At 48.1% G+C, this 14,890-nt stretch overlaps 1 protein-coding gene across 2 annotated transcripts in view; it reads right to left on the bottom strand.

Annotated features, from left to right (window-relative positions):
• LRRC27 (leucine rich repeat containing 27) overlaps positions 1-14,890 on the bottom strand; it is a 230,595-nt gene that overhangs the window by 100,190 nt on the left and 115,515 nt on the right. For both annotated transcript variants that reach the window (XM_029609988.1, XM_029609987.1), the window contains exons 7-8: positions 4,774-4,914; positions 4,040-4,145 (exon numbers count right to left, since the gene is read on the bottom strand). In XM_029609988.1, coding sequence (XP_029465848.1) covers positions 4,040-4,145; positions 4,774-4,914 — 247 coding nt within the window. The remainder of the gene's footprint in view (positions 1-4,039; positions 4,146-4,773; positions 4,915-14,890) is intronic.

A 14,890-nucleotide genomic window follows, 5' to 3' on the forward strand; every position in this document is an offset into this window, starting at 1 on the left:
TGTAGCTCAGTTGAGTGAGAACGTCCTGCATCATTTCCATATGATCGCAGGTACCTGCACTGAGATATACTGTGAGGTGCCCCGAGGACGGGACAAAGAGGCACAGTTCAGAAGGGTCACAGTACTTAGCCAGGACTGAAAATACGATGTACCAGAGAAGGAACCTCCTAGGCAGAGGTGCGCTAGGCAGGCCCCGAGGAGAGGGGAGCGCGGAGACAGGATCTCTGAAGGAGTGATGCAGAGGCTGTCCCGAGGGGTGGGACAGCGTAGCGAAGAGTCTCTGGTGTAATGATGTTGAGACTGTCCCAAGTGTCCCAAGTGTAGAGTCAAAGTCTCCGGTGTGGTAAGGAAGATACTTCCCCAAGGAATGGGAAAGTGTAGAAATGGGATCTCTAATAGGCAGTACTGAGGCTACCCCGAGGAGCAGAGGAGCAAGTCGGCAGGATCTCTGGTGAGGAGTGCAGAAGCTACCCTGAGGAGCAGGGAAGCCTGGAGACCATGTCTCCCAAAGGAAGCGCAAGCAGGCCCCCCAAGGAGCGGGTACCCGAGCCAGAGTCCAGATCAAAAGGTGGAGATCCAAGGCAGGAACCACGGGTCCGGACAGACAGGAACAAGCACCAGTGAGGTGAAGGAACTCGTTGCCAAGTGCTTAAATATCCCAAGGTAATGATGTCATCAGTCAGGGATGGCCCAGGGATTCCCGCCATTGGCCCTTAAATAGAGAACAGATGGCGCACGTGCGCACGCCTAGGAAGGCCCAGAGTTGGAGCATGGGCTGGCGGCGTCTCAGCCGCCATGTGGAGCAAGGAGGGCCAGGAACAGCATGGTGACAATGGCTGGCCATAGCCGTGAGTTCCTCTGGAGAGGAGGGCCGGGCCAGACATGGCAGGATGAGTTGGGTCGGCCACGGCTGCCTGCGGCCAACAATCATAACACTCCTTTTCACAGCCACCAGACCATCGGATGGCCCCTGACCTCCGGCGGAACAACAGGAGCACAGGTCAGCGAGGTTAAGGCGCAATTGCTCCAAGCCACATGTGCGGCAAACTGAACTGTGCATCATTCCTCCGACTGCTGGAAGCTTACCTCGGCCCCGAAGAAGCCACCGATGCTGAACACAACAGCACTGAACTCCCCAGCTGCCCAAAGCAGAAGAGGCAGGAAGCTAGGCAAACACAAGTACTCACGTTTCCTACCTGCCTTTCTTTCTTTTTTTGTTTTTAAACAATACTTTATTCACAAATCCTAGATTGGACCACAGAGCTGTTCAAAAAGAAAAAAGGGACAGATAGAAAACCAGCTATCCTGAGCCTGCAGCTGCCTCAGCAGCCTCTTGAAGGGGAGGGATCTGGACCACAAGATTTATACCCCCCAGGTGCAAGGACAAGCATACAAAAGAGTCACCAACCCCCAGCATGTCCACCCTCAACCAACAGGAATGGTCCCCCCAGGACCCAACCCCTTGGGAGGAAAGCTCGTAGCCCTAAATTTGGGCTCTTGACTGCATAACTGCAGATTTTGCAGCATCTACCATCTATTGGAGACAGAGAAATACTGAGGAACTGCATGTAGCAGTATCAGTTTAAACTTTGTCTGTCTCCATCTGCTAGCAGGGATGCAAAACCCAGGCATCTGGACTGAGCTGGATACATACAGGGAACAGCTGTTGTGCAAAGGGCTATTTTGAACTGTACCATTTATTCAACTGATTCCCCCTCAGTAACTCACACAGAGTTATTGACAATGACAGCACTCACAGCAGGATATCAGTTATACCTCTCCCAGGGAAAAGTGTTTCCCCATCACCCCTGTCACTCCAGGCCCAGAAGGAGAATTCCTTCCCCCCACCAACAAAGGCCCTGGGGAAAGAGGCTGTGCAAGAGCTAGCCTATGTGATCCAACCCCAAAAGAACTATAAATTGTTTTATGGCCCCTGTGATACATAATAGCCACCCACAGCAGGGTTTAAACCCCTATTCATCATAAAAGGGTAGATTTTCAAAGGGTTACGCGTGTAATATACGCACATAACCCTTTAAAACCTAACCCTGCTCATGCCGAGCCTATTTTGCATAGGCTCGGCGGCGCACGCAAGCCCCGGGACGCGCGTATGTCCCGGGGCTTTGAAAAAGGGGCGGGCCGGGAGCGAGGCCAGGACGGCGGGCTGGGGGCAGGGCCGGGGCGGGACCGCGGTATGGGGGCGGTCCCGAGTCCTCTGGCACAGCGGCTGTGCCGGGGGTTGGCGCGCCGGCAGCTGGCTGGCACGCGCAGGCGTAATTCCTGCAATAAAGGTGGGGAGGGGGGATTTAGATAGGGCAGGGGGGTGGGTTAGTTAGGGGAAGGGAGGGGAAGGTGGGGGGGGAGCGAAAGGCCCAAAGCCATTGGGCCCCTCCTAGGGCTCGGCACATGCAAGGTGCACAAGTGTGCACCCGCTTGCGCATGCTGACCCCGGATTTTATAACATGCGCGCGGCAGCGCATGCATGTTATAAAATCGGGTGTACATTTGTGTGCGCCGGGTAGCGCGCACAAATGTATCCCACGTGCGCAAGATTAAAAATCTGCTCCAAAGTGCGCTTAGTAGTAACATGCTGTATTTAGTACAGGCCCCATTATTTTCAATGAGGCTTATCCACTAATAATGTGTTTTGGCATGTCAACACTTAACACACTTTTTTGAATAGAGGCCTATATTTACATGAAAGTGTGATGTTTGGGATGATTTTTAATTGACATACACACACACACACTTCCTATATGCTGATACTGCTGAATTCAAACCAACCCCAGGAGGAAGTGACATGAGTCATTGAGTTTAAAATATTAAAAGTATCACAGCTGTAGCAGAATATTTAAAATCTGTTGCCAGGTGAACTCTAAAGTATTATTTATCAATAAAAGTAGAACTACTATAGTTCATACCTGTTATGACTAGTGCCCATACTTGTTAACTTTGGGCCAATCAAAAAAATTAGTTCTGGCTATGCCCCTGCTCAGGAAGTACTTTATCATGAACAGAAAACCATCAATAAATGTTCCATTGCAAGAGACCTCTGGCTTTTTAGTCAATTTATCGCATGGAACCAACTAGGAAAAATCTCCTGGTGCATTTTAAAGACCAGGCAGCTTTACCTCATTTATACAAACTGTGGTTACAGCACAACTGGTTAAAACAACATTCTGCTCTGCGACAGTAACCAGGAGGAAGGGGAAATAGGTGTCCCTAAACACTTAATGCCTGATATGGAAATATGTGTAGTCGTAAGCACACAAATTACACTTTGTAGGTTGACAAGTATGCCAGGTGTGTTTGCAGTTTGCCACATAAGAAATGAATAATGTTTTGATATTTTAAACAATAAGTTAAAGTATTTTTCTACCAAAATGAAAACAGATTACAAGAGATTAAGTAACTTTGTTACATTTCAGTGGTGTTTAATGGTAGGTATTGCATGTTGTCAAAGGGAAATATCGTGATTCATTCTTATAGTTTATCATACCAAAGAACATCAAATCAGCTGGTTCATGGTTGGTTGGTTTAAAATGAAAAAGCCTTCTCGTATACCTCATCTATCTTTCTATAAGTCTCCATGGATAGACACTATGGATAATACATAATGATTCATTGTGACATTGATCCTCTTGTTGCTCCACTTAATACTCATGTGAAACACAAAGCTATGAAATGAAAAGTGCTTATTTGTAGGTTTATGCAATCATGTTTCAGTTTTGTTCTTGTTCTAGTGCTGTTAAAACAGCCATGTCATAGGCTAGTGCAGTTCTAATGAATGGACTGATGAGGAAGATGCCAGAGCTTGAATAATGCATGCCAGCATTACTCATTCCATTTGTACAATGATAAAATGGAATTAGTTTGTCTGGGTTTGATGGAAGATACATGAACTTGATGGTGTGAAAGGTTTGGTTGAGAGCTCAGGTTTCAATGAGAGTAAGTGTGATACACTGTGAACAGGGAAGGTCAGAATGACATCTTTCTACGGCTATTTACTGTATCTGCTATTTTCTGTCCACCACTGTACCTGGTCTCTTTTTGCATTTGGGAAGGTGGATGGTTTTTCCTTTTTAATGTTCTTCTCTTGTATCAACCTGGTTTGTTTTCTCCATTCTTGAAGCACCTCTTGATCTCTTAAAAAGTTAATACATGTTTATATCAAATGTAAGCACACAAAAAGAGAGTAATGTTGTGCATTAGAAATGCAGTTTACCATTTCAATATATTAAATCACAGTGAACCAGTGTTCAGATATAAAACACTACAATTCTTAATTTACTAAGTACATTACAAAATGTGAAAAATAACAAATGGGCCAGATGTTCTAAGCATTTTCTATTGCCATAAAATGGAAAAAAAAGCCCTTTAGTATATCTAGCCCATTATATGGTATGATTTATATTTTTAGGCTAGTTTCAATTTACAGTTTGAAAGCATAGTTCTTAAAAGTAAGTCTAAAGTGTTTAAAGTAGTCAAATAAAAAGATATGACTAGCAACTTGCTTGATTTTTCTTTACACACCTAAGAACAAAACTATAAAACCTGCCCACAGTGGATACAATGGGTCTGTGCTCCTCTGATACAATCATATCTCAATTCACTGGACTGGCATTTGATTCTGGGGCTGGGTTTTATAAATTATTAAAATATAGAAACTGTAATCACATATTTATAGACTTCACTGCATGAGTGGCTGCCATTTGTAGTAATGACTAAAAAAAATTACAGAATCTTTTAAAATTACTTTAATATAACACTTACTTTTTCTGTTGCTCAAAGAATGCATGCTTTTCTTTCATTGCCTTTAATGCTGATAGCTTGCGTTGCTCAGCTTTTTTTTTCTCTATTTGCATGTCATACTTTGAAAGTTTAGGAAATGTCTCTTTTGAGATAGGCTTCTTCCTTTCAAATCAAAATTTAAATACCATTGCTTAAAATGTAATTAAGAATGTACAAGTTATAAACATTATTAATTAGAATGAATTTAGAAAAAATATGTTTACAGTGGCGAGCTGTATGTTATGTATTTACTAACAATAAAAGTATTTTTCTCAGGAAAACTGAACCCATACATCATCTGCATTGCTTTCAGCCTCTGTAGTTGGCGATGCTCTGTGACAAGAAATAAGACTAAATAGTAGAAGAGGATAGATGTGAAAAAAACTCGAGGAATCTACTTGACTATCAAGCAGTAGATCATAGATAATTTCAGAAGTTTGTCCATGAAATCTAAAGTCTTGAAGGGAGGACAGCTTATATAGGGAGCTATGTACTAAGCACATACTATTTTTAGAAGTTATCATGGGCAAACTAACAAAAAAATCATGCCTGATAAATCAGGCTTTATCTCCCAATGTTCTAAACTAATTATATGTAAAGCGTTGGCAAGCTAAAAGGACTTCACTAAAGGAAGCACAACCCTTCTAGTATGGCTTTGCTCTGTTTAGAATTTTTTTCTGGTTCTCTTGCATTAACTGTTCCAATGCTAAAAGCCTGCTAAGAGTGAAGGAAGCACTCTTTGCTCCCCTGATCATAAGCCACAACCCCACCCCCTGACATGGCTAGCCTTCTCCAGGTCCCTTCCCATTCTGATCCACCCTGCCTCCAAGTGTCACACCCTGCTAAGTACCCACTTTTATCCAATTCCTCCCAGTGGTAAGACACCCCAAACAGAGTCCACTTACCCACCTCTCCAGATCAGTTTATTTATTTATTTGAAACTTTTGTATTCTGCTTATAGTGACTCTGTTATGCTAAGTGGATTCCAGATAAAACAAATACCAATAATATATAAACAAACAAAATTAAAATATAAACTTCCAAAATAAGAAATAAAACAAAATAAATAAATCATCATGTCATTACAGTACCAAAGCATTCATTACCTGCATAAATACCAACGCTAGCTTATTTCCAGGTTAAATAAGCTGCTGGATCATCGTACCCTCTCTGGGCATCAATTACATTAATTCCTAAAATGCTTCTCTAAACAAAATAGTTGTTAATATTTTATGAAACACTTTATAATCGTCAAGAGCTTGAATGTCAGTGAAAAGGACCAATCGGAGGCCAGATCTTGGGGGGAGGGAGCTTAGGGCAGGTCAGACAGGGCTCCCAGCCATGTCTCCTTAACTGGAGTGGACTGGGAGGGAACTGGGAAAAAGGACGATTGGATTGCTGCACGTAATTGAAAAATCCCCCTGCCATGCACGCGAATGGTGGACCTGTCGCACCGATTATAAAACCAGGTGCGCATGTGCGCGCAGTTATTGTATTTTATAACATGCGCGCGTCTCCGGGAGATGTAGGCCTACACTAGCTTCGCCAATACCAGCCCTCGTTCCCCGCAGATTGAGCTCTTGGGTGCTTGGGCCGGCTGGTCTTAGGCGGGCCTCTGTCAGACGACTCCCAGTGGATGTTTGTAGCAGGTAGCTGGAGACCAGCAGAGGTATCGGAGGGACCTAGACAGGTCTGAACAAGGCAGGGATCCAGAGACCCAGGCGGCAAGGATGGGCCAGAAAGTAAGGGTAGGTGATGCCCGGGCAGTAGAAGGCCGAAGCCTAAGAAGGCCAAGTCCAAGGAGATACCAGAGGTCAGGAACAGGCTGGAGTTGGGGCAGGCGGCAGAGCTAGGCGAGATACAGCAGAGCAAGGGTCAACAAGGGTCAAGGCCGGTAATCAGTCCAGAGCATAGTCCAACAAAACAAGAGTCAAAGCCAGTAATCAGTCCTGAGCATGGTCCAATGAAGCAAGGGTCAAAGCCAGTAATCTATCCAATGCAAAGACTAGGTAGGAACCAGGAAGGAAGCCAGGAACAGGGCTGAGCAACGAAGCACACGACTAGCGTGGAGACCTGTGGCCAAAGCAAGGAATGCCTTGCCGATGATGTCATCATCCGGGGCTGCAGGTTAGTTTCCCGCCGCGGCCCCCTTTAAAGGCTGACGAGGTATGTGCGCACATGCGCCTAGGAGGCAGGATACTGAATGGCGGCATCTCCCTGCGGCACACGTGCGAAGATTAGCTGGGAGCCGGAAAGGTCCGCAAAGGGACTGGGAGCACCTGAGGAGGCAACGGGAGTGTGGGAGGACAGGAGGCTGCCCTCCGCCACCAGTGAGAACAGGCTAGGTCCAGGAGCCGGGCGCCGGAGGTGAGTAGGCCTGGTTGCGGGCCTGCCACGGCCAGGACACACAACAGTACCCCCCTTTACGCCCCCCTCTTGGAGGCCTGGGTTTGCCCGGATGGACCCAATGAAAATGCAGGAGAAGTCCTTTGTCTAGGATGTTGCTTGCTGGTTCCCAGGAGTTCTCCTTGGGACCATTGCCTTCCCACGAGAGAAGGTACTCCCAATGGCAGCCTGACATCAAGAACCTCATGGACTTGGTAGACCGTATCAGCCTCTGAAGCAACCTGGGAAGGTTCAGGAATCTTGCGTGAAGGCCAAGAGAGTACCAGTGGTTTAAGCAAGATTGGTGGTAGACGAAGCTGGTACGTCACTGGTCCAATGCGTCGGGTAACTGGAAAGGGCCCAATGATTCTGGGAGCGAACCTTTGCAAAGGGAATTTGAGCCGGATGTAGTGGATATTAAGCCAAACCTTCTGGCCTGGCTGGAACTCTGGAGCCGGTCGGTGAAGAGCATCAGTGGACCTTTTTGCTCATGCAGTGGCCTGGCACAGGTGGAGGTTGGTACGAGTCCAAAGGGCCTGGAGGGCATCTGCCGTGGCCTGGACCATGGGTGAGGGTACCAAGAGAGGAATTGGTAAAGGAAGCCGGGGTTGTCTGCCATACACAAGTGATGTTGAGAATGTTGAATTTCGTGAACCCTTGAGCCGGCTAGGACTGGTGATGACGCACCGCGGACTGCCCGCAGTGGAGGTCGAAGCCAGTAAGCAGCGCGAAGCAGGAGACTGAATGAACTTCACCACTGGAAGCCCGAGGTCCCCCCAGGAGGAGCCCGTGAGGACCCGAGCCGCTTGGACTTAGGCAGGATCTCCTGGACGGAGCAGAACAGAATACCAAGGGCCAGCTGAAGTCGAAGGCCAGGAACTGAAGTTGAAGTCTGAAGTCAGGAACGAAGCCGCAGTCTGAAGCCAAGGATGATACCGTAGTCTGCAGCCAGGGACAAGCCGAAGTCTGAAGCCAGGGACGACCCTAAGTCTGAAGCCAGGGACGATCCAAAGTCTGAAGCCAGGGACGATCCGAAGTCTGAAGCCAGGGACAAGCTGAAGTCTGAAGCCAGGGACAAAGAACAGCAACTAGCAAACTCTGGGAGCAGAGAGAACCTTGTTGCAAGGCGAAGTGTAGTACTAGTTGCAGGGTTTAAATCCCTGAAGGCAACTGACGTCACTGCCAGGACGGAGCTGTATTTCCCGCGCTGGCCCCTTTAAATTCCAAGCCCCTGCTTGCTTGCACGCGCACCTAGGGGGCGGGACCAGCTGGAGAGAGTCGGCAGCGTCTCCCTCGAGGAGGGATCGTCGCACGGAGGCCTAGTGAGGCGTGGCCAGAATGCCATGATACCGGGAGCAGTCCTGAGGTAGGTAGAGGCCCCGGCCGTGGACCTCCGCAGGCCAGGGCCGCAACAAGCGAAAAGGGAGAGAATTTGATGGCTGCTGCAATGTGGGAGTTATGGGAAAATTCGGCCCAGAGAAGCAATTCCACCCAGTTGTTTTGTTGGTCATTAGACTAGGCGCAGAGGAAACATGTGAAGGAGCGGTTCATCCACTCAGCTTGGCCGTTGGCTTGAGGGTGGTACATGGTAGTCACGCTGATGGTGATCCCAAACTTCTTACATAAGGAGCGCCAGTAGTGGGAGATGAACTGAGGGCCTCTATCTGAGGCGATGTCCATGGGGGGCCATGCAGGCGAAACACATGCAGGAAAAAGAGGCATTCTGGCTCCGGGGCTGAAGGTAAGGCAGGGAAAGGAACAAAATGAGCCATTTTGGAGAATCGGTCCACGATGACCCAGATGACCGTATTCCCTTTGATGCTGTGAGGTCCATCACAAAATTTGTGGACAAGTGGGTCCAAGGCTCTTCGGGTGCTGGCAGAGGTTGGAGTAGTCCCCAAGGTCGACCTACTGGTGGCTTCTGTTGGGTGCATGTTGGACAGGAGTCCACGTAGGCATGGATATTGGAGGACATGGTGGGCCACCAGTAGTAGCATTGGAGGAGTGACAGAGTCCGGGCACATCCCAGATGGCCAGCTAACTTGGAGTCGTGTGCCCAGCGCAAGACTTTCTCTCGGAGCCGGCGAGGTACCACTGTCTTCCCAGCTGGAATTGTCATGGCAGCAGACAGACAGATGCGATCAGGATCTATGATGTGACAAGGCTCGTTTTGGGTGTCTTCAGGTTCGAAGGAGCGGGATAAGGTGTCCGCCTGGAGGTTCTTCTCCGCAGGGCGATAGCGGAGATTGAAGTTGAATCAGGAAAAGAATAATGCCCAGCAGGCCTGGTGAGCATTGAGATGCTGGGCATGTCAGAGATGATCAAGATTTTTATGATCAGTGAATATTGTAAACGTGAACTGGGAGCTCTCCAACCAGAGACGTCACTCTTTGAGGGCGAGTTTGATAGCGTACAGTTCCTGATCTCCTATGCTGTAATTTTGCTTCGGCGGGGAAGAACTTATGAGAGTAAAATGAGCATGGATGGAGGACTCCTTTGGTCAAGTGTTGACTCAGAACCGCCCCAGCCCCCATGGCAAAGGCATCTACTTCCATGATAAAGGGATGGTTCGGATCCGGGTGGCACAGACAAAGGCCTGAGAGGAAGGCGTCCTTCAGGCTCTGGAAGGCAGCAAGGACTTCGGGAGATCAGTTCTTGTTATTGCTGCCTTTACGGGTCATGGCCATGAGGGGCGCAACTAACAGGGAGTAATTTGCTATGAAATGGCGATAGTACTTGGTGAATCCAAGGAGCCTTTAGAGCACTCGAAGGCCCACAGGCCTGGGCCATTCCTGGATGCCTTTTAACTTGCTGGGATCTATCGTGAAGCCACGTTGGGAGATAATGTAGCCTAGAAAAGGCAAGCTCGACCTTTCGAAAAGGCACTTATCGAGCTTGCCAAACAAGTAGTTCTCCCGTAAGCGCTGAGGCATCATGCGGACATCGGCACGGTGAGTGGTCAGATCTTTAGAAAAGATAAGGATGTCATCTAAGTATGCTACGACCTTGCTGTACAGAAGGTCACGGAAGATTTCATTTATCATGCGTTGGAATACTGCAGGGGCATTACAAAGTCCAAATGGCATTACGAGGTATTCGTAGTGTCCATCCCTGGTATTGAACGTTGTTTTCCAGACGTCTTCAGGATGTATGTGGACCAAGTTATAAGCGCCTTGCAGATCTAGCTTAGTGAAAAAGGTGGCATCCTGGAGGCGGTCAAACAGCTCTGTGATTAAAGGTAGAGGATACCTGTCCTTGCGGGTAATGGCATTTAAGCCGCAGTATTCAATGCATGGTCTTAGAGGCCCATCCTTCTTAGTGACAAAGAAAAAGCCCGCACCCGCGGGCGAAGTGGAGGGACAAATGAAACCTTTATCCAGGTTCTCTTGGATATACTCCGACATTGCTTGGGTTTCTGGTACAGACAGAGGGTAAGTCCTACCCCTAGGAGGTGTAGTGCTGGGTTGCAATTAATGGGGCAATCAAGGATGGTAGCTCGCGGGCTGCGAGCTCATCCTTGAGTTGAGACGACAAACCGTCCAGGTAAATGGCTCGGAGGCAATCCTCTTGCCAAGCCAATTCTGTGGCAAGAGTTTGGAACTCAATTGTATACTCGAGTGCTCGCTGGCCTTGCCGCAAACGTAGGTGACTGGAACTAACTACAGCCTGCCTCCCTGGGTCATCAAAGGTTCGATGAAAGATGGCCACAAAATGTGGCAGTTCTTGGAGGAGAGAGTCCAAACGCTCCCACAAGGGAGATGCCCATGCCAGCGCCTTGCCCTCTAGACATGAAAGAATGAAGGTAACCTTCGTAAGTTCATCCTGGAAGATGGAGGGCTGCAGAGCAAACTGCATATAACACTGGTTGATAAACCCTCTGCAGAACCTGGGGTCCCCATTGAAACGGGTGGAGCGGTTAGGGTCAGCAGAGCCCTGGAGGGTGAGTGTGAAGGCTGAGGGCCAGGTGGTGCGGACATCGGTGCTGTAGACCCAGCATGGGTATCTAGATGAGCATGGAGGCGCTCGACGGAGGATGCCAGAGCTACTACGAACCGCTCCTGTTCCTGGATCTTCAGAGCCAGGCCCGGAATGGCCTGGAGAGCGGATGGCTCTGCCGAGTCCATGACTTGGCAACCTGTTGCGCTGGTGGTGGACCCTTGGCCTGAGGTCCCCACCATCGGGAGGCGAGCAGACCAGGAGATGGAGGCCAACAGGAGCTTCACCAATATCAGTCCTTGTTCCCCACAGGTTGAGCCCTTGGGTGCTGGGGCCAGATGGTCTTAGGCGGGCCTCTGTCAGCCAACTCCCAGTGGATGCTTGTAGCAGGGAGCCAGAGACCAGCAGAGGTAGCAGTGGGACCTAGACAGGTCCGGAGATCCAGAGACCCAGGCGGCAAGGATGGGCCAGAAAGCAATGGTAGGTGATGCCAGGGCAGTAGAAGGCCAAAGCCTAACAAGGCCAAGTCCAAGGAGATACCAGAGGCGAGGTCAAGAAAAGGCTGGAGTCGGGGCAGGCGGCAGAGCTAGGCGAGGTACAGCGGAGCAAGGGTCAAGGCCGGTAATCAGTCCAGAGTGTAGTCCAACGAAGCAAGGGTCAAAGCCAGTAATCAGTCCTGAGCGTGGTCCAACGAAACAATGGTCAAAGCCAGTAACCAATCCAAGGCAAAGACTAGGTAGGAACCAGGAATGGAGTCAGGAACAGGAACCAGGAACGAAGTCAGGAACAGGAACCAGGAACGAAGTCAGGAACAGGGACGAGCAACGAAGCACACGACTAGCATGGAGACCTGTTGCCAAGGAAAGGAATGAGTAGCGGGCCCTGCATTAAGTAGAAGGGTCCGATGATGTCATCATCCGGGCTGCGGGTTAGTTTCCCACCACGGCCCCTTTAAAGGCCGAAAAGACATGCGCACGCACGCCTAGGTGTAGACAAGATGCTGAATGGCGGCGTTTCCCCGCGGCACACGTAGGAAGACCCGCCAGGAGCCGGAAAGGTCCGCGGAAGGACTGGGAGCGCCCGAGGAGGCAGCGAGGGTGCGGGAACGCAGGTGGCTGCCCACCGCCGCCAGTGAGGATGGGCCAGGTCCGGGAGCCGGGCACCAGAGATGAGTAGGCCCAGTTGCGGGCCTGCTGCGGCTGGGACACGCTATAGAAACAACTATTTGCAAACTTAACAAATCTTTATAAATGTCAAGAACTTAAGGAAAAGTAAAAGGAATTAACTGCTAACAACTCACAATTACAAGGTATGTGAAGCAGCACAAAAACAGCAGTTACTGAGTTCATAGGTACAGATGCACTTCTAGCAGAGCAGAGCTAGTAAGTTGGGAGTTTTTGCTGTCTGGTCAGCAGATGAAATAGATATCACAATGAGTCCTAAAGGAGACTATGATTTTGCTTCTTGGACTTCTTTTTTTGGGCAGATTGGATTCTGTTTACAAATTTGTGGATTAAAAAAAAAGGCAAAGTTTGCAAACAGAGACTATTAGACTCATGTAGAGGTAATCGGTTTATCTGAACCAAAGATCTAATATATTTATTGCCTGACAAATTACATAGTCAAAAATCAAAGACTGAGGGTTTTATGAACCTTAAGACCAGTGTAGGCAATTTTCTTTCATTCTATTACATTCTTACTTTTCTCAAAACAAGAATTGCAGTTCTGTTTGATTCCTCTATTTTTAGCTCCATACAAAATGTCTGGGTTCTAAAGTACCTATTAACTGAGCTTTAATGGAATTCTGATAATATTTTCATGTTTCATATTTTACCAAGTGTTGAATATTAAAAAATTCCCAAGAATTCATTAAACAGTGTGCAAGAAATATAACTTTATGTTCCTGCTTAAAAAAGACCTTGTTATAGCTTGGCATGAATTTTTGAGCAAACACTGTCCTTTTTTTTTTTTTTTGATTCTCAGAAACCAGGCATATTATAGGTTAGGTCCTTCATTTCAAGTTTAAAGCAATTTTCACTGATAAAGTCCCAAGTTTTGCAAAGGTAAATATTGGTTGAAGCTGATTTCCAGCATCTCCTCCCCTAGAAGACTGATAGTGAGGCATATATAGAAACTGTGCCTGGACTGTACATGTGGCAAAACAAATGTGGGGCAGCAGGCACATGCTTGCTGCAGCCACAAATGCATGACTACATCGCAGGAGGAAGACTGGGCCCATTGCCACATCTGGAGTCACCACTGGAGTTGCACCAGGAGGCCAGAGCTGCTGCTTGCCGCAGCTGCGGGAAAGAAAATCCAGAGTAACCATGGAGCTGCACTGAAGGGAGTGCCAAAGTTGCCATGGGGCAGGAAGGCCAAAGCTGCCACTGGACTGTTGCTAAGAGGGGAAGCAGAGGGAACTGCTTTCTTCTGGGAGAAGGAGAGAAAAGAGAAGACAGAAGGGAACACTGGGAGGGGTGATGAAAAAAGAGAGATGCTGGGGGAAAAGGGAAGGAAGAAGGTAAGACCCTGGGGAAGGGAGAAGAAAACAGGGAAGGAGCTGAAGGGTTAGGAAAATGCTGAGAAGAGGGGAGATGCTATGGAAAAAGGGGATGAGGAAAGATGGAAAGGAGATGTCGGAAGAGGGGAAGAATTAAGAGGAGATGCTGGCAGATAGGGGGAAGGAAAAGGGGAGAAGCTGGAAGATGAAGTCATTACATTTTTTGTCTAGCTCTTTCAATGATTTTGAAAGTTATGTCGCTCTTCATAATCCTTGCTCTAGGATCCTAATCTGCTTAATACATTTTTTTACTGCCCTGGCTTCTGACCACCAAAATAAACTCTGATATTTGCAAGAAAAATTATGTCATCTTTCCTCTGATTTTCTCCTGTAATAAACTGATAAATTCATGGAGAAAAACTAAAAGGAAGGCACCTAGTTATAGATCAATGCTATAAGAGTTATATGAAGATTCTGTAACAGTGCAAATATGAGGTACAGTCTAAGGGCTGGATTTTCAAAAGGTTATGTGCATAAATCCAGAGGATTTATGCGCATAACCTGTCCTGTGCGCACCGGGCCTATTTTAAAAAGGCCTGGCGACGCACGTAAAGCCCCGGGACGCGTGTAAAGTCTCAGGGCTTGCAAAAAGGGGCGGGGAGGGGGCGGGGCGGTCCGGGGGCGGGGGTCAGGCTCCCAGCAGAGCGGCCATATTTGCCGCTGTGCCGGGGATCACGGGCCGGCAGTCGGCCGGCATGCGCAACTTGTTCCTGCCCAGAGGCAGGCGCAAAAGGTAAAATAAAGGTCGGGGGGTTAGAGTAGGGCTAGGGGGGGAGAAAGGTTAGGGGAAGGGGCGGGAAGGTCAGGCTAGGGGGAAGGGAATGGGGGAAGGCAGCACGGTTCGGCACGCGCAAGGTGCACAATTGTGCACCCCCTTGCGCGTGCCGACCCTTGATTTTACAACTTGCACGCGCCGGGTGGCACGCGCACATGTTATAAATCTACCCCAATGTATGTTACGATGCTTCTTAAATGTGCTGCACCCTATGCCTAAATATTATGTTTATTTTTCATTCGGAATAAACTTGCATATATCTTGATATTATGACGGCAATTTTCCACTAGCCCATATAGTTGCAGGGTTTGTTAATACTTTTGCCACATGTATGAGTGATGAATTTTTAAAGAGAAACTACCTTTGTAGTTTCTTTGAAAATTAGCTAACATAAGTACAAGGATAACGAAGAGGAGCTAGATTCAATTCCCAGCCCACGTCTT

Source organism: Rhinatrema bivittatum, chromosome 7, assembly GCF_901001135.1.
Source record: "Rhinatrema bivittatum chromosome 7, aRhiBiv1.1, whole genome shotgun sequence".
NCBI classification, from domain to species: domain Eukaryota; kingdom Metazoa; phylum Chordata; class Amphibia; order Gymnophiona; family Rhinatrematidae; genus Rhinatrema; species Rhinatrema bivittatum.